Here is an 18,055-nt window from a genome sequence, read left to right as displayed (position 1 = left end):
GGTACCGGTCTGCGGCCCGGTGGTTGGGAACCACTGCTTTAGGCTATTGGGAGATTTGTATTTCGGGACTGGAATGATGGTGGCCTCCTTGAACTTGGATGGGAAGATGCATTGTGCTAGTGAAAGGTTAAAGTTTTCAGTCATTACCTCTGTCAGTTGTTGGGCACATTCTTTGACCACCTGGTCAGGGGACAGCGTGGTGGGGGGTGCAGCCGCCCTGTCCTGGAACTGCTGTGAGTCAAAGCAGGCCTGTGCTGTTGGCAAAGTCTGCAACCTCCGGACTCTCCTCATACTTTGAGGCCAGCAGCAAGGCAGTCACACCGACAAGCTGCAGCTCGCTACGAGACACCTGGACCTACAGCACATAATAAGAGGAGTGTTAGCTAGCTGCTAGTTCACAGAAGATGAACAAGAAAACTTTGTACCTGTTAGAAAATGATCCAAGATGGCGATCGAGAGGTACAATGTCTCCTGAACCAGTGGGGAGCGGGAGTGAGCCCGGATCATCCAGTCAACGAGACGAACACGCATGTGTTCAGTGATTTTGTTAGCGGTTAGCTGCTGATTGGTATCTGAACAACTACAATATATTTAAAGCAATTTGACGGCTCTCCGCAATGAAGCGATGAAGATATTTCCTTTCCTCTTTTTATCAGCTGGAGTTTTTAACGAATCATCACAGGGGATGGTACTGGCCTACCCCTAACGGTACCCTATGGCCTATGGGACACTGAGGCTCCCAAGAAATAATTTCAATGTGCTGAGCTCAGACACATCCAGCATTTCCACATGGATAGTCTGTGACAAAGTGGGTGAGACCTCTCCATTGACTCACCACTATTGTCCCTTAATATTCACATTATTCCTTCAATGTTCATTTAACATCATACAGATATCATACATTTATACATTGTTTCAGTTGGCTATAATTCACCTTGGCTTTTGTAACAATTGCTCCGCCCGGCACTTCCTCCTTATTTATGCTGTCTGTGATGTCATCCTGACTTCATTGGATGAGTCCAAGTAAAATGGTGTCTCCTTCACAGGACTGTGTCTTCTGTTGCCTTTTTCACTCTACAGTAATGATGTGATTGCTAACATTTTGAGTATAGTCATTTAGTCATGTGAATGAGCTGCAAAGTTATTGTCAACACTGTATTTGTAAATCCTTGTAGTAAGGTCAATGGGGAGTTTACCTCCAATGACATGGTACAGGCTGAACAGAGCCTAGGTGTAAATTGAACCCTGTATAAAGTCAGTTGGGCTTTGTCTCCTCGGGAGAGAGGCCAGGTTGTGCTGCCAAAAACACATGCCTTTGTTTAATTTGAACTATGGGTTAACTTTTTGAGTTATTTTCTTTGTTTTTTGTTTGTTTTGTTTAATTTGCACGTGTAATGGAAGCACTGTAAAATAAATCTGCACCTCTGAGAACTGGAAATGTCATCTGAGTCTGCCTGCCTGCCACCTTCCTTGACACTCTTGCTATACTACCTCACATAGTCTCAAGCACTGAGCCTCGGCTGTGGAAAATTTAAACTGTCTGACCGTCTAGAACTGGACTGGCCCTAATTAGTCCAGAGTGCTGTCAGGTGTGTGCATGTCAGGGGAAGGAGCAAATGTGAGGTGTGGAGGGTTATGGGAAATTTAGTCCAGAAGTAACTTTTGTACACATCCCCTTGGACCATTCCCCTGGGCACCGACACAGATGGATTGCTGAGAAAGACAAAGGAAGCTACTTTGGCCACAAAGTTGCAGAAAGATTTAGCAGTAGCAGAGCAACTCCCAAGGAACTCTGCTACGGTGGTTGATGGAATGAACTTGATCCAAAGAGTGAAAGGAAAAAATGTTCACTCCCAAGATGTATGTGTGTTGCAAATGGCCTCAGGTGTGTGTGAGAACCAGGCATCCACCTCAGAGAGTGTGGAAAGTTCTGATAAAGGTAAAGATGTGGAACACATGGAAGACTTGGGAATTAGTGTGATTATTAGCTTATTAAAGTATGTAAAACAAAGTATACGTTTTGTATAATTATTCATTTTTTAACATCTACTGTAGTACAGTAGGCTCGGTTCCCAGACAATTGGAGAGCACCACCATAGACAGAGTTTGACTTTTAGCTCTGGGGGGGGGGCACTTCTGCAGGAGACACACAAAAAAATGGTCGTTTTACATTTGAAATTTTGCCCGTTTGAAGCCAGATTTAGAGGAATATCTCATTTTAAGGCTGGCATCATCATGGTCTCTCTCTAATTATTGTTTAATAAGTATAAGAATGGAAATATAAGAAATATTAGAATATGAGTAGAATTACAGAACATTAATACTCATTATTGTATGTTCAGTAATGTAATGTATATTATATAGTGCTTCACTGTTCACTGTTGCTTTTGACTGTGCTCAAAGACACTTTACAAAATACAGGATAAAACAACTTCAATAAAGAGAGGAAATATTCAAATAGATGAGAGAGAGAGAAATATTATAGGTCAAAAGCAACAGTGAAAAGGGCTTTTTTGGAAAGATGACATAATGAGTATGAAAGACAATGAGTTTTGGCCTTCAGATGTGACTGGGGAGGGCATTCCAGAGGGAGGGGGCGGCTGCAGCAAGGCCCTGTCAGAGGCCCCCCTGTCACAGCTTTAGCAAAGAGATACCTGTGATTTTTGTCAAAGTGGATATAAATTGTATGACCATATTCAGACAGTGAGATGGAGATTTACAACGGTGAGCATTTTTTTTTTACGACTGGGGGGGCCAGGCCCCCCTGGCCGCCCCATTAACACCGCCCATGACTGCCACCAACGTGGATACTAGAGACTGACTACGTCTGTACTGATGGAACTTATAGTAATTAGTTATAATATAATTATTAATATTATAATATCCATATTGATTAGCTTGTTACCTATCAAAGGAGACCAGAAAAATGCATAATATGCATAATATGGGCTTCATGGTTCAGGAGATATGATTAATTTGGGGGATGTAATTTTTCTGTAAAAATTGAAAGTCATGATGTTTGTTACAAACATCATGACTTTCAATTTTCACAGAAAGCAGTTGTTGTACAAACACTGTACACACAGTTTGTACATGAATATTTGAAGAAGAAAAAAAGTTATTCTCGGCATCAGACAGGCCAGGTTAGTGAATCGATTCACAGAGTGAGTCGATAGATTTTCAGCGTGTTGTTGCAGCGTCATTCTGTTTGAATGAGTTCAGACGTTCAGACCCACTCTACAAACGCGCCCCGGTGGACTGAAACAAGGAAATAGAGTTAAGGAAATAACAGTGGCCAAATATGCCAGTGTTTACAGGTATGATATGATTATAACATAGCGCATTCATTGTACTGAGATGGTATCAAGAAGTATGAAATCGTGCACGTGATCTGATCTCTAGCTAGTGTAGTGATCACTTTTAGCATGTTAGCTTAGCTTACGCTAGCGTGATATGCAGTTAGCAAATGTTACTTGGCTTTTTTTTTAATCCTGGCTAGGCCATATAGGGAGTAACGTTAAACACTCCGCATATGTTCCAAAAAGAGTATTTCCAGACATGATAACATACATCACGGTCATGTTTCTATAACTGCTATAACGTTACTCTGTCGGTTAGCTGAGTTTGAGTCAGCTACCTAACGTTAGCCAACTAGCGTAACCGGCATCCGACTCAGAAAAAGGCTAGCTGTCGCCAGCTAAAAGCTAGCTAACATCGCTAACTAGCTAGAAACTAGTTAGGTTCACTAACATTAAGTTAGGTAACGGCAGTGTTTCTAACCACAATGCAACCCCTTTAGTTATATTCTCATTCTCGGTCTACTTGTGTAGCTAACGCTAATGTTTTATCGGTTTATGATGTATTGAATACGAATGCAGTTTGACAAGTAGCGTTGCGTTAAACGGCGTGTTGGGTAACGTAGTTGACGTTAGCTATGCTAAAAGCTAGCCAAATGAATGTACACTATTTTTAAGCGTTCCAGTGCAGTTGCCGACATCATCTCGCTTTGAAAAGTGGTTAATCAATAATCAGTCGGCATATCCATAGAATCTGTAACCAAGCAGCTATCCTAACGTGACTTTATGGTAGTACCAGGTCGATCGTGCATTTGCAGCTGCCTGTTTGTATGCAGCAATTCACTTCATGCCGTGTCATCATACATGATCACTCAGTATTGTCACCACTCACCCTATGAGCAGACACTAACTCAAGGACCTGTCTGTGCTGTTTCTCCGTGTCTATTAGTAAATGTGAAATGGGGCAAGGAGAAGTTTGATGGAGTGGAGCTGAACACGGAGGAGCCACCCATGGTCTTCAAGGCTCAGCTCTTTGCCCTGTCAGGGGTTCAGCCAGAGAGACAGAAGGTCATGGTGAAGGGAGGCACCCTCAAGGTACACTCACAAAAACAACAGGCAGGCCTCTGTGTCAGAGGTGTTTGTGACCAAAACACAAGCACTGTATTGCATGTTTTATTTTATGAAAGGAAAAATAAAAATAAACTTTAGCAAGAAAGCTCAGCAGGCCAAAAATAGAAGAATCAAGACAAAAAAATCAGCTTCTTGGACAAAAGGAGCCAATATTTAATCACAAAGTATATAGTACATGTGTACTGAAACCAGTTTACAAACAATGTACATCTTCACTTTAAATAGACAGGTGCAGAAAACGCAACGCGTTTCAACCTCACTGGTCTTCATCAGGCTGTGAAGCCTGCTCTTTATATCACAATCTCATACTAACCTGTGCCCTTTCCCTGTTTTTTACACTTTATGTATTTTATTGTGTTTATTTGTAACTCTGAATGGCCTTTGTATCCACCTGCCCAGGGACTCCAGATGGAAAGTAGTCTATGGCTAAATCTGTTGCAAAGCATCTCTTCCCCTATGGGGTTTAATGTTTTTTTTTATATGTCCCTGCCAAATAAACTAATAAAATAAAATATCCAAGAAGTTATTTTTTCTTTTCTTTTTTCTTGAATGTTTTATTTTATTACAGGAGATAATGTCTGGTCTTTGTTCTAGGATGATGAGTGGGGAAACATCAAACTGAAAAATGTGAGTACCAGTATATATGCAAGTTCTGCTTAACTCATTGAGTGCCATGGACGAGTATGTTCGTCATTTCGTTTAGTAACGTAGAGTGCCAAGGACGAGTATGTTCGTCAATTGCGTTTTTTGACGGTGGGACGTGGATCAAAGCATCAGGCATCTCCTGTACAAATATGGGAGCTATTGAAGGTGTATAACCTATTTTACGGACTCATTAGGTGGCGACAGTGCTCTCCAGATTACAGAAAGGTCCGGAAAACTGCAGGAAAAGCCGTGATCAAAGAGAAACCGATGCATGCTGCAGCCAGAGCCATATAGATTGCTCTGTCTGCAGCTGACGATGGCTGCGAACATCAGTCAATCCGCGCCCACAACTGAGCTCCTCTGCCTCTGTCTGTCTGTCTGCATATAGTTTCTCCACACGATTACCCGCCAGAAAGGCAGCACCCGACGCCGAAGGGCCAAACCTTTCCCTGCAGTCCCGTTTGGCATTTCCTTGTCGCGCTGGGAGCCGCCCGGCGCAAAAACGGAGGCTCCGAAAATAGACTGGGTGCGTGTGGGGAGGAGTTTGCAGCTGAGGGGGGGAGAGGGGGGTGGGGCACGCAGGCTCCACAGAACTACACCACGTCACTACATCAGAAAATATTAGCTAGAGTCAGTGAATGTGCTTGAAATGCTTAATTTCACAAAAGGCTGAATATCTCAGCTTATAATTTGAAACCTGTCTTTTTGCTCAAAACAGCCTATCTTCTCCGGCTCATAACTAAAGAACGGAAAATGGTATCAATAAACTTTTTTTTGCAGATGATAGAAGAGAGTCTCCTCGTTCTTTGTGCGTGTTCGGTGTTTACATAGTAATATCACACAATATTCTGTGGGCCTCGAGAAATCACTGAAAACGCTCTGAAACTCTGGCACTGGGAGCTTCCGTTCTCCAAAAGTGGCTGGCACTCAATGAGTTAAAAGCAAATAACACAAAGTTTGGTTTGGTTAATTTGTTTGTTTTATAGAATGGTACCACTTCACTATTTATATTTGTGTGAAGTCGACTATATTCTGGTTGTCTCTTAGGGAATGACCCTACTGATGATGGGTTCAGCAGAAGCCCTGCCTGAGGAGCCTGCAGTCCGGCCCATGTTTGTCGAGGACATGACTGAGGAGCAGCTGGCCTCAGCGGTGAGTTAAAACTGCTTTTATGCTTACGCGAAATCGCCATCGCCGACTGCTCCGAGGGGTCGCCGCAGCTGGCCGTCTTATCGGTGCAGCTCGGTGGAGGGGGGTGTGCAGCTCCTCGAAAACGTGACCAGCACGAGAGCTGTGATTGGCCGTTGCCTTGGGCCGCGCACATATCTGCTGACGTAGTTGTGAGGAATGAGGAAATGCCATTTCCTCATTTAACAGTGCTTGTCCCTCATCTAGCAAAGCCTTCTGCAGGCTCACCGGAATGAGTTTTGAAATGGAGGGACAATAAAATGTCCCCCCACCGACATGATTGCAAGTTCTTGGTAAACGACACCATAACGTCATATGTAATGGACATACAGTAAGTGTACCACAAGCCACCTAGTGTTTTGGATGTGTACCGCAGCCAACGCGCCGAGTTACGTTCGAGTATGCACAGTCTCGCTGTCGCCGCTAGTCGCCGGCAAGGCTCCAAGTCGAGGCTGCGCAGAACCCTGTCAGCACCTTTAGACTTGAGATTACCAGCTCACCTGAAAACAAATATGGCCACTATTGCCTTTTTTATGTTTTTTGTTGTTGTTGTTGCAGTGACTATTTTAAAATAGATTTCCTCAGATTTTCACTTATGCTGACAGTATTATGTTTGGCAAACAGTTTACATATTAAACTAAATGTGTACGCCCCTCAACATGCCGACCATTGGAGGGCATCATATCTTTGCCAGATGAAGCCTTACTTGAGAGTAAGCTATATTGACTCTTCAGACGGGAACCTCCATCATATGGTCGATGCTGACTGACAGGCCAAGATATCAAAACCAATGTTGATTGATCTTATCTTAGTATCCTCTATAAGGGAAAAAACCACCATGCACAATGATATTTTGTTAATAACTGTAAATGGAAGAAAGAAGCTGTGTTTTCCCTTGTTACCTGTGGAGGAACCAACCCCTTTCTTCTGGTACTTTGCAGTTGGAGCTGCCTTGTGGGCTGACAAACTTGGGAAACACCTGCTACATGAACGCCACAGTACAGTGTCTGCGCTCTGTGCCAGAGCTCAAAACTGCACTCAGAAGGTGGGTTTTTCCTCTATTACAGAGTTCTTTAGTCCTGTAGCAATTGAACAACTGCATTTCTGGTCACAGAAAGTACATTAAGAACATTTAAGAAAATGTCATGGTAAACTTTTTTCAGATTGTATTTTTTTCCTGAATGGTATTTCAAATAGCAGTGGGACAATTAAGTAGATCTATTTATCGTTTACTGTAATTGACATTGTCCTGGAGAGTGATTTCCTAAAGATAGTGTGTTGAAGTGGCACTATGATTAAGGAAATATGTTGCTTGAATATATGATATGTGATATGATTTGTTGTTGTTTGTAGTCTGTCTGTTTCACACCAGTAAAATTGCAGTTAAAATGTTTCTGTTGTTCAAAAAAGACATGATAGTGGTTTGGATTCCCCTCCTACAGTTTGACAACAGACCATCCTGATGATGAGTGTTGCCAGCTTTGGCGGGTTTCCGCCAATTGGGCTGTTGTGGGTCTCATTTTGCGGGGGGGATAATGGGCTTGGGCGGGTTTATGTGCATTTAGCTGATTTCTGAGCAGTATTTAGGCTAGAAACCATTAGCTGTATCTGGCCACACATGTCCTGATGTTGTGCTGCTTGTGCCGTTAATTTATGGCATCGTTCACACATACGTTACTAGTCTAGTAACATTCTAACAAGTCTTGAGAAGTAAAATTGGCAGAACTGATTTACTGGCATGTCGGCAGACTCGGCAGTCGGCACCAGCTCTTTTCTACACATGACAGCATGCCCTGACATTTCGGGGTGATTTTGTTGTTGCGTTGCTTCTGCTGAAATGGTCTGTCTCCCTCTACAGGTATTCGGGTGCTCTGCGATCCTCAGGGGCAAACGCACCATCCCAATACATCACAGCAGGTTGGAGGAAATTCCTAGATGAACAAACTACAGTGGACCAATTTCCTTTTGAAAGCTCGGCTAATAAATTAAACTTGAAATTGCAAAATGGACGAATATGCTTTTTGTCCTCGTGTCCTCAGCCCTTCGTGATTTATACGAGACCATGGAGAAGACCTCGTCCAGCCTCCCACCCATCATCTTGCTGCAGTTCCTCCACATGGCCTTTCCACAGTTTGCCGAGAAGGGAGACCAGGGACAGTACCTCCAGCAGGTGAGCAGTTGTTGCCTGGGTCCAGACCTTTGAATCGTCCACTCCGACGAGTTGAGTTTTGGCTGCTTTTGGTCTGACAGCATTAATAAACAGCCTAACGGGCGGGACTAAGCCGTTGTCACGCGGTTACCACGTGCGCAGAGGAGTCAAAAGAACAATGGCGGCTGCTATCAAGGCTGTTTTAAATGGATTAAAAGTACCAATTCCTTTGAAATCCGAACGGCACTCTGCTTTCAAGGCATTTATTCAAAAGGGGAGATGATTTTTTTATTTATTTAAATTTTTTTACACTGAAATGGATTGAACCACGATTGGTGAACTGTGACTACATCTTAATGCTAGACCTAGGAGTGCAGGGACAAATCTTCTCACTTTTGCTGCTTCCTCTGTTCTTTTAGGATGCCAACGAGTGCTGGCTGCAGATGATGAGGGTCCTTCAGCAAAAGTTGGAGCCACTAGAGCCAGAGACTCCGATGGAGGTCAACACTTTTTTTCCCCTCCTTTTAATATTTTGTGATGAAAGGATGACCACGACATTCAATCTTGTAGGTTAAGACGGTTTAAGCAATAACATCCTAACCTCTCCCTTTTTCTCTCTGAAAATCAGACCGACACTGAGAGTGGAGCCGCCTCTGCCTCGTCGAAGAAGAACTTCATCGACCAATATTTCGGCGTGGAATTTGAAACCACGTATCCTTTCAGTCTGCCGTCGTTCCATCCAACCCGTCTGTTTTATTTACCAGTTCACTGGGGTTTGACTCGTTAAATTAGCATCTTATTACAGATGAATGTGTGAAATGCCTTAATTATGTCCAAATTAAGAAAGAACGAGCTAGCAGTGGTTCCCAACCTTTTTTGACTTGTGACCCCACTGACGTCAAAACATAAGACAATTTTTGGCTAAAATTAATTTGTTTGCAATCGTGGAATAGTTTAATACTATGTTGCAAGCAAATGTTCAATTTAGACCACGTTAGGCTATTTCATGTATATTATTATGGACGATATCTGGAGGCAGAAGAGCTTGGATGAGCCAGATATCAGTGTACAAAGTGAGGATTTTATTTCCCCAGTGGAGGATATGTACAGGTGAGCTTGTATTTACAAGGCTGCAAATTAATGCTGAACTCAAATTAAACGACGAATAATGAAAATGAAAAAAAAGGGCTAAGTAGGCTACAACTATGGGCTATAATCTGGTTAACACAGACCCCACTTCTGCTCAGTTCCCGCAGCGTATCGCTGAACAGGCAACCTACCTACTGCAGAGCGGAGGGGAGCCATTGTGTATATTTACATTTTGTCATTAAACTGACGCTTTTGTGAAAATGTAGTGGGAATTGATTACTAGAAATTTCAGGCGTCCCCATTTTAATTCCATGCGACCCCCTTGGTTGGTAAGGTGTGCGCTAAAGTCTTCCAGCAGGACTGCCATATTGCTCGTCCAGGCTTGTTTCTTAACGGCCCTCTTGCCCAGTATGAAATGCACAGAGTCGGAGGAGGAGAAGCCGACCAAGGGCAAGGAAAGCCAGCTCCAGCTCAGCTGCTTCATCAACCAGGAAGTGAAATACCTTGCCACAGGACTGAGGCTGGTACGTACGCTTGATTTCTTGCTTTGTGAGTGATGTGGCCATTTTGCGTTATTAACATTGATTTAATTTCTTAGGTAGAGAGCTAGAATAAGCTTGGTCTCTACCGGCGCAATCTTTTTTTTTATCCACGTGTTTCCTTTTGTCTGTTTTTTATTTTAATCTGAGCAAATAAAACTAAATTTAAACTAAAGCCGAAGCACCTGGGGTAGTTGTATTTTAAACCTGCACATTCTATTTTTTGCCCAGGTCTAGTGAGAACAGAAGGAACCACACAGACACACAGGCACATGGGAGGTCTGTCTCCATAGTAACCGGGATCTAATAATGTTTCTGTCTGTTTTTGTTTTTTATCTCTCCAGAGACTGCAGGAAGAAATTACCAAGCTGTCTCCATCCTTGGAAAGAAATGCCCTGTATATAAAATCTGTAAGCTTTTTGTTTTGAAATCTTCCTTCATTTGCTTAGTTGAAAGAAAATGCTGGATGTCTACCATTGAAATGTCAAACGCAATACTGAAATGCATGTATTTTGTGCAATTTTAATCCCCATAGTCAAAACTCAGCCGTATCCCTTCCTACCTGACTGTTCAAATGGTCCGCTTTTTCTACAAAGAGAAGGAGTCTGTCAATGCCAAAGTCCTTAAGGTCTGTGTTTTGACTTTTTTGTTGTTGCAATGACACTCAAGGCTCACTATATAAGAGTATTGTATTTTTGTAGGCTTACCCAGAAGTTCCTGCACTTCCTGGTTCGTAGGTGTGAAAGGCAATGGGATTTTTGCATGGCGATTTCGGTTAAATGCATTAAATAAGGTCTGTGGTTAACAAAAGTGTATGAACAGCAATGTTTGTTTTCAGCAAGATCATCTTCACAAATGAGGAACACTTCTATGACTTTTGAAGCATGAATGCGTTTTAACGCAATTTTCAGAAAATGCTTCAAACGTTATAAAAGTGTTCCTCATTTGTGAAGATAATCAACTTGTGTTAACCACAGACCTTATTCCATGCATTTAACCAAAATCCCCATAAAAAAATCACATTGCCTTTTGGAAGTGCTAGCGTCCAGCTCTTCCGGACTCATTCCTGCGGTACTCTATTGGTCAATTGAAGCCGAGTCTGAAATGTCATTTGTTTCTATTTGAAGGATGTCAAGTTCCCCCTCATGCTGGATGTCTATGAGCTCTGTACTACTGAGCTGCAGGAGAAGATGACATCACTCAGGGCAAAGTTCAAGGAGGCTGAGGACAAGAACCTCGAGAAACAGCAGCAGCAAAAGGTCGAGTGGACTTCTTTCTCCTGTTTTATGCTTAAAAACTACCCGAGGAGCAGGGCGTCCGGGTAGTGCAGCGGTAGATTCCCTGCCTACCCACACGAGGGTCGCAGGTTCGAGCCCCCGTGTTACCTCTGGCTTGGTCGGGCGTCCATACAGGCCGTGTAATTGGCCGTGTCTGTGGGTGGGACGCCGGATTAGGGGTATGTGTCCTGGTCGCTGCACTAGTGCCTCCTCTGGTCGTTCGGGGAGGAGGAGGAACTGGGAGGAATAGCGTGATCCTCCCACGCGCTACAATCCTGCTGGTGAAACTCCTCGCCGTCAGGTGAAAAAAAAGTGGCTGGCGACTGCACATGTATCGGGAGAGGCATGTGCTAGTATCTCCTCCAATTGCGCAGGGGGGGTGGAGCAATGACCGGGACACCAGGGGGAATTGGCCAAGTACAGTTTGGGGGGGGGGGGGGCTGTGTAATGTCAGCTTTGCACAGGGTCTCACATGTTTGTATTTAATGTGTGTGTGTATGTGTGTGCAACAGGTGGTGAAGAAGCCAGACACAGTGAAGAAGGAAGTGAAATACGAGCCTTTCTCATTCCCTGACGGTACGTCCTAGGGGTGGGAATCACCAGATGCCCACGATACAATACTAAAACGATACTTGAGTCACGATACGATAGTATTGCGATATCGCTGATATTGCGATATATTGAATATTGCGATATATTGAATATTGCGATATATTGAATATTGCGATATTTCGATATATTGTCTAACTCCTTTTCCTACCTTTTCCTTGACCTCACCGGAAGTAAAACATGCAGTGTTGTTTTTTTGTGTTTTTTTTGCCCAAAATGTAGGCTACATTATTAAGCTTCTCTGGACTCAATACGGCATTGCAGGCGCGGACTGCAACATCGGGCGCTTCGGGCAGATGCCCGGTGGCCTGGCATGGCATGGCCTGCAAAAAAAAAAAAAAAAAAAAAAATATATATATATATATATATATATATTTTTTTTTATATCGATACTTGGCGTCCAAATATCGATACAATATCGTCAGGCAAAATATCGCAATACTATGGTGTATCGATTTTTTCCCCCACCCCTAGTACGTCCCAACATGGCACTGCCATTTCTCCTGCCCACACCTTTTTACGCCTCTGCCGGCCACAGCCGTGGCCCAAGGCATTATGTCTTCGGGTTGTAGTTAGTTGTATGAGTCCACCCTCCTCACTTCCTGTCCCTGGATGACAGCCAGGACAGGGGGTGTGGCCTCCTGTTCCTTTGGGAGTCCACCTCAAGCTCGTTGATTTTTCTGATATTGAGCTTCAGGTGATTGTTGTTGCACCATGTGACGAAGCTCCATATGAGGATTCTCATGCTGTCTCTAATTGAACGCAACATATTTCTCAGTGGAAAATTATTCACTGGAATCATACATGTCAATATAGTAACTTCCATTGAGCAAAAGAATACTTAATACCTTTTTCTAAAATTCCTTCAAAGTCTTCACTCCATATATTTTATGCGTCTACGCACAAACTGATTTCACCAAGTAACAGTTGTTCCTGGACCAACATTTCTTCCTAGTATGGGCTGGGAAAACTCCGCCCCGAACTCATTTGATTGGTCGCCACAATTGCTTCTTCCTGAAAATGTGCGGCAAGTAGAAAAGATGTGGTTAAGATTAGTTAGGGTGTGAAAAACGTGCAGCTCAGGGTGTGTGCTCTGTGTATGTAATTTTCGGCCACTAGGAGTCACTCTCCTGAAACTTCTCTCAAAACAATGACAAAGGTTGTGTGTTGATAACTCCACCACAGCCGCAAGGAATTGTGGGATGGCAGAATTAGCTAATGTGGAAAAAGCATCTTCCTTTGTTCAGCAACCAAGCAATGGATTTTCATCACTTTAAAGGAACACTCCGCCCATTTTCAACCAGCTTTGTATCATTAGAACATCAGTAGTATATCAGAAAAACTGTAAAGGGTTTTGAAGTCTGTCATTTAATTTGACAGTTATTGAGTGTTAAAGTGTGGACCAGTGACATCACTGGTCCACACTAACTCAAATTAATAACTCATTAACTCAAATCAACTCTCAATAACTGTCAAACTATTCATCATTCATCTAGTTTGACAGTTATTGAGAGTTGATTTGAGTTAATGAGTTATTAATTTGAGTTAGTCACTGGTCCACACTTTAACACTCAATAACTGTCAAATTAAATGACACACTTCAAAACCGTTTACAGTTTTCTGATATACTGTACTACTGATGTTCTAATGATACAAAGCTGGTTGAAAATGGGCAGTGTTCCTTTAAGGCCTGCCACACTGCCACAGAGGAATTGTAATGCCATGTTTCCCCCCCCGCAGACCTCGGCTCCAACAACAGCGGCTACTATGACCTGCAGGCAGTGCTGACACACCAAGGTCGCTCCAGCTCATCAGGCCACTACGTGGGATGGGTCAAAAGGAAAGAAGGTAACTGTTCCATGTCTTCTGAAAGGCAGATACTGCTGAGACGAGTGGAAACTAGCAGGGTTACAGTCGGCAGTGTACTGCCGCCGGCCAGGGCTATGCTTGGCATCACCAGGGTAACGAGCAAGTCCTAGCTGACGTCACCTCGGACTATGGCTCTCGCACAAATCCCGTACCATCTCGTCTACGAGACTTCATGGGGGGGAGGGGGCGTTCATGGGGGTAACATTCAAACACTTTCACCTATTTATTTGAAGCTTAGCCCACGTTTATGACCATCCAAGATTGTAACAACATATATATATGATACAAAATTAAGAAATGCATAATATGGCCCCTTTAATGTTTTCTCTGTTTCTATCGGTTCCTCCCTGCCACAGATGAATGGGTGAAGTTTGATGATGACAAGGTGAGTGTGGTGTCTCCAGATGATATCCTGCGGCTGTCTGGTGGTGGAGACTGGCATATAGCATATGTTCTAGTCTATGGGCCCCGGCGACTGGAAATACTTGAGGAGGAACAGTAACTGCAGAGGGACTCCTAGAAGACAGACAGCATCCAACAACACATACGAAATGCCATTTCCAAGCACTGTCTGCATAGATGTGCAATAAATCTGGGTGTCTTTCAAAATTTGATGGCCGTAATTTTTTTTGTAACTGACAGATGCTTGTAAAACAAATTGTCAAAATGGCGTTAAATCCTCTACCAGTGGGGTTTGAGAGTGGAGATACGAAAAGAGGCAATCTCTGGACTGAATCCTTGAAAGAGGTTTTAAAGTCTAGCTCTGCAGTTTCATTAAATGTTTTATACACATTGTATATTTTTTAAAGCCTTTGGATAAGGTGCTCGTCATAAATCAAAGTATTCCACTGTAGTCATTTAACTAATCAACCTGTACAGAAAGTCTTGGCCAAGTTCTTGTCATTGGAGATATCCTGGTTTGTATCTTTTCAGATCAGTTATGTTATGGACATGTTCACTGTTAAGACTTGCCCTTATTCCCCTGTTGTGGGAAACTTAAATTCAATCCCAGGTCTTTTCTCAATTCCCCGGTTTGCATCATCTCCTGTAATTGTCCTTAAGGGTATTGACAGCAATGAGGTGCGTTCCGCCAAATATTCACAAATGCTGTTTTGAGGGAAGTGCGTTCAGAACATGAGTTGAATGGGTTGCCCTTGTGAACTGTGCAGTTAAACGAGTTAGACTTTAGATTTAACCGCCTTGCACATTCATTGTCTTTGGAGTTTTACATCTATGCTCTTACATGCTATGCTTCTCTTTCTTTTGATGCCGTTTTTTCTGATCACCCTGCTGCAATGTGTGAGACCTACCTACCCATCAACTCTGTAATAAGTTATTGACTGACTGATGGCTTTTCATAAGGTGGTGAAAATAAACTGTTATACCAAAATGTAACGTTTTCTTTAATGTGAGCTTGTGGTCAACATGGTTCCTTCCTACACATTTTCCATTTAAAAATTCTATACTTTTCCACACTTAAATTTCCAGAATTCTGTCGGACCATATTTGACATTTCATCTAAGTAAACAAGGGTGTCACTTTAGTGTTGAAGAGTGGTGGGTTACTGATTAGTCGGTCAATTCCTGAATAGATGGTTAATGATTAGTAGCTTAAATGTGAGTTTGTGAATATATAGAGTAGTTGATGATTATTTTGTAGATATATATAAAAGCTGTTCACTCCAAAGAGTGACTCATTCATTATTACTTAACACCACTTACCTTTATCATTCCCCCCTTAAGTGCTGCTCCAGAGTTGTTACTGCATGAGTACCGAATCATTACTTACCAGGGGCGGTTTTAGACCCTTTTTGGGTGCAAAAATCATCTCAGCCCACCCTAGAAAATTGAGGGTAAAAAAAAATTACAGTACAGTTTTTACATACACATTAAATTGTTATGATTGATATATACAGACAAACCAACAGAGCTGCCTGTTGTTGGAGGATTATTTCTGATTGGCTGTTTGTGATTTTGGACATGTTTTTGGTCCCGCATTGTGAGATTTGTGATGATTTTGGTCAGTAATGATGTCATAAGGTCCATGACATCATCAGTGATGTCACTCGCGCAATTGTGATGTCATCAGTGATGCGAAGTTGAGCAATTGTGTGCTGCGCATGCCAATAGAGCAGGCGAGGCCACGCAGACGCAGCAGCCGAGCTGCGGGTGAGGCCGCGCTCGGGGCTGGAACCCTAGTCTAAAACAATCTCAATAAGACTGCATGATTCTCAGTTTCTAAATTCAAAGCTACTGCAATCATTTGGACCTTGATTTATCTTACATTGTTTCATGTAGGCTAATGGTAACAGAATCCATGGGCATTTTTCCATGTGTTTGCATACCGTCAAGGTCCAATTTGTAAGATTCTTCCACAATAATAACAACATAAAGCCACAAACCTTTGGTACAACTGTTGCTAAAAAATTGTTTAAATAATCTGACTGCATCCATCTTTAAGTCAGCAGGCCAGACTTTATAGAATAACACTGTGTTTATCTCTATGGGATTTAGAATGCATAGAGATAAGCACTGTGCCTATCTCTATGGGATTTAGATTGCATAGAGATGAACGGATGGTTACGATGTAACCCAGGTTTTCTGAGGAAGACTTCTCTCCCTCATCAATTCCATTACCTAATACAGCGCAGTTGTTGTGGATTACCACTTTAAGACACTTAATTAGCACCACCTGGGTGTGATTGTTCAGGTGTGGCTGGTTGAACTTTTCACAGTGCATTATGAAAAGTTCGACCCGTCTGGTTTAACTTTTTACAGTGGGCTATTCAGCAAAACCTCTCTATCTCTTTATCACTCTCTATGTCTCTCACCCAATTTCAGCTCTCTTACCCAATTTCAGCTGTAAAGCAACATACATCTGTCAAAAAAGTATACAATGGCTGAAATTATGGATGGAAGACAAAAAAGCACAAGTTAAAGGAAAATAACATAAAGAATGTGATGAAAGCACCTGACTTTAGTGTAAATATAATTGAACTTAATTTATTATTTAGTGTTATTTAAAAAAAACTATGATTATCTGCACTGTCAAAATTATTATTATTATTATTACTCTAATTAGAAGTGCAATAAAAACTAAAAGAAGATTGTTCTGCCTATTTCCACTTTTATTCAAATACAAATAACTTAGCTGCCTCAAAAAGGACAGATGAAAGTTCAGTCTGTGCACATCCCAGGTTAGAACTCACAACCTCTCTCTCTGAAGGCAGCTGACATACACAGTGAACCACAAAGGCACTGCCACTGATGCTGTATTTCTCTCTATATGACTTTTGAAGTCGCTGGCTATAGGTCAAAAGGATATATTTTAGCTTTTAGTCAATTTAGAAAGTGAAGTAGCTAATCTGTGGGCACTTTCTTCTCTTTCCTCTGGCTGTCCATTCAAAACTGACTGAGACTCGAACCCATGACCTCAAAAGCCATTGCAGGCTCAATACTGCTGGGCAGCAAGCTAACCCTCTCTACCACCAGGTCAGACCTCTTAAGATTGGTTTTCACTCTTTCCTCTGGCTGTTGCCATTCAAAAGTGACTGAGGGGTGGGCTGACTGTCTGTAGGAGGCGCTCTGATACACAAAACCACTCAGAAATCATTAATTTAAGTGCCCTATTTTGGGATGAAAAAGGGGACTGTCCCCTAAAAGTGACTAGTTTGCATCCCTGAATTAGTGAAGTCAGTTGGATCTAGTTGCTTAACAGCACCACTATGTGGACAAACTGGACTGCAGTGGAAAAAACACCCACATAACACCTGTTATGAGTTTTGCACCCCAGCCCACCTCATGGGAGTGCGCACTTCTCCTCCTGGGATCGAACCAGAAATTCTCTGTATATTAGACAGACGCTCTACAGGGGTTGTAGGGGTTATCCAATGATGAGAAATGACCTGACATGTTTTTAGAATGTGTAACCCTCTTTAGTCTAATCAAGTACTCCTTTAGGCATGTCTGTCCGTCTTTATTGTTGTATTGTTATGAAAATTATTTTATAGCCAACTCATTGACTATATTTGTTCAAATTGTTCTATTTTGCTTTACAGTGATTTATTATTGTAATGCTTGTACTTTTTATGTCATCAGCTCACCTGTATTTGTGCCGTTCTTGTTTGTGCTTTTTCTTTATATAAAATAAAATATATTATATGCATCTTTGAGTCCTTGAAAACCATTACACAAGTCCCATGTACCGTATATACAGTATAACAGCATTTCCTTATTATGATTGGTCTGATATTATTCTGTTAAA

At 42.3% G+C, this 18,055-nt stretch overlaps 1 protein-coding gene across 1 annotated transcript; it reads left to right on the top strand.

Moving 5' to 3' along the window:
• Positions 1-3,212: 3,212 nt before the first annotated feature.
• usp14 (ubiquitin specific peptidase 14 (tRNA-guanine transglycosylase)) lies at positions 3,213-14,404 on the top strand. The gene is made up of 16 exons (XM_083653709.1): positions 3,213-3,317; positions 4,246-4,391; positions 5,022-5,054; positions 6,120-6,224; positions 7,202-7,305; positions 8,119-8,177; positions 8,300-8,430; positions 8,829-8,909; positions 9,038-9,120; positions 9,908-10,022; positions 10,382-10,447; positions 10,573-10,665; positions 11,165-11,296; positions 11,827-11,890; positions 13,664-13,771; positions 14,149-14,404. The coding sequence occupies exons 1-16, from the start codon at positions 3,302-3,304 to the stop codon at positions 14,292-14,294; spliced, it is 1,482 nt and encodes a 493-aa protein (XP_083509835.1). The 5' UTR covers positions 3,213-3,301; the 3' UTR covers positions 14,295-14,404.
• The last annotated feature ends 3,651 nt before the right edge of the window (positions 14,405-18,055 follow it).

The sequence above is a fragment of the Poromitra crassiceps genome (genome assembly GCF_964638095.1).
Source record: "Poromitra crassiceps genome assembly, chromosome: 17".
In the NCBI taxonomy this organism is placed as follows: domain Eukaryota; kingdom Metazoa; phylum Chordata; class Actinopteri; order Beryciformes; family Melamphaidae; genus Poromitra; species Poromitra crassiceps.
The sequence above is the reverse complement of the archived record's forward strand: the minus strand, read 5'-3'. Positions and strand labels throughout refer to the sequence as shown.

Coding starts and splice junctions, on each gene's coding strand:
- usp14 (XM_083653709.1), top strand. Junction 4,392..5,021: donor TGAAGGGAGGCACCCTCAAG/GTACACTCACAA, acceptor TCTTTGTTCTAG/GATGATGAGTGGGGAAACAT. Junction 11,891..13,663: donor GCCTTTCTCATTCCCTGACG/GTACGTCCTAGG, acceptor CCCCCCCCGCAG/ACCTCGGCTCCAACAACAGC.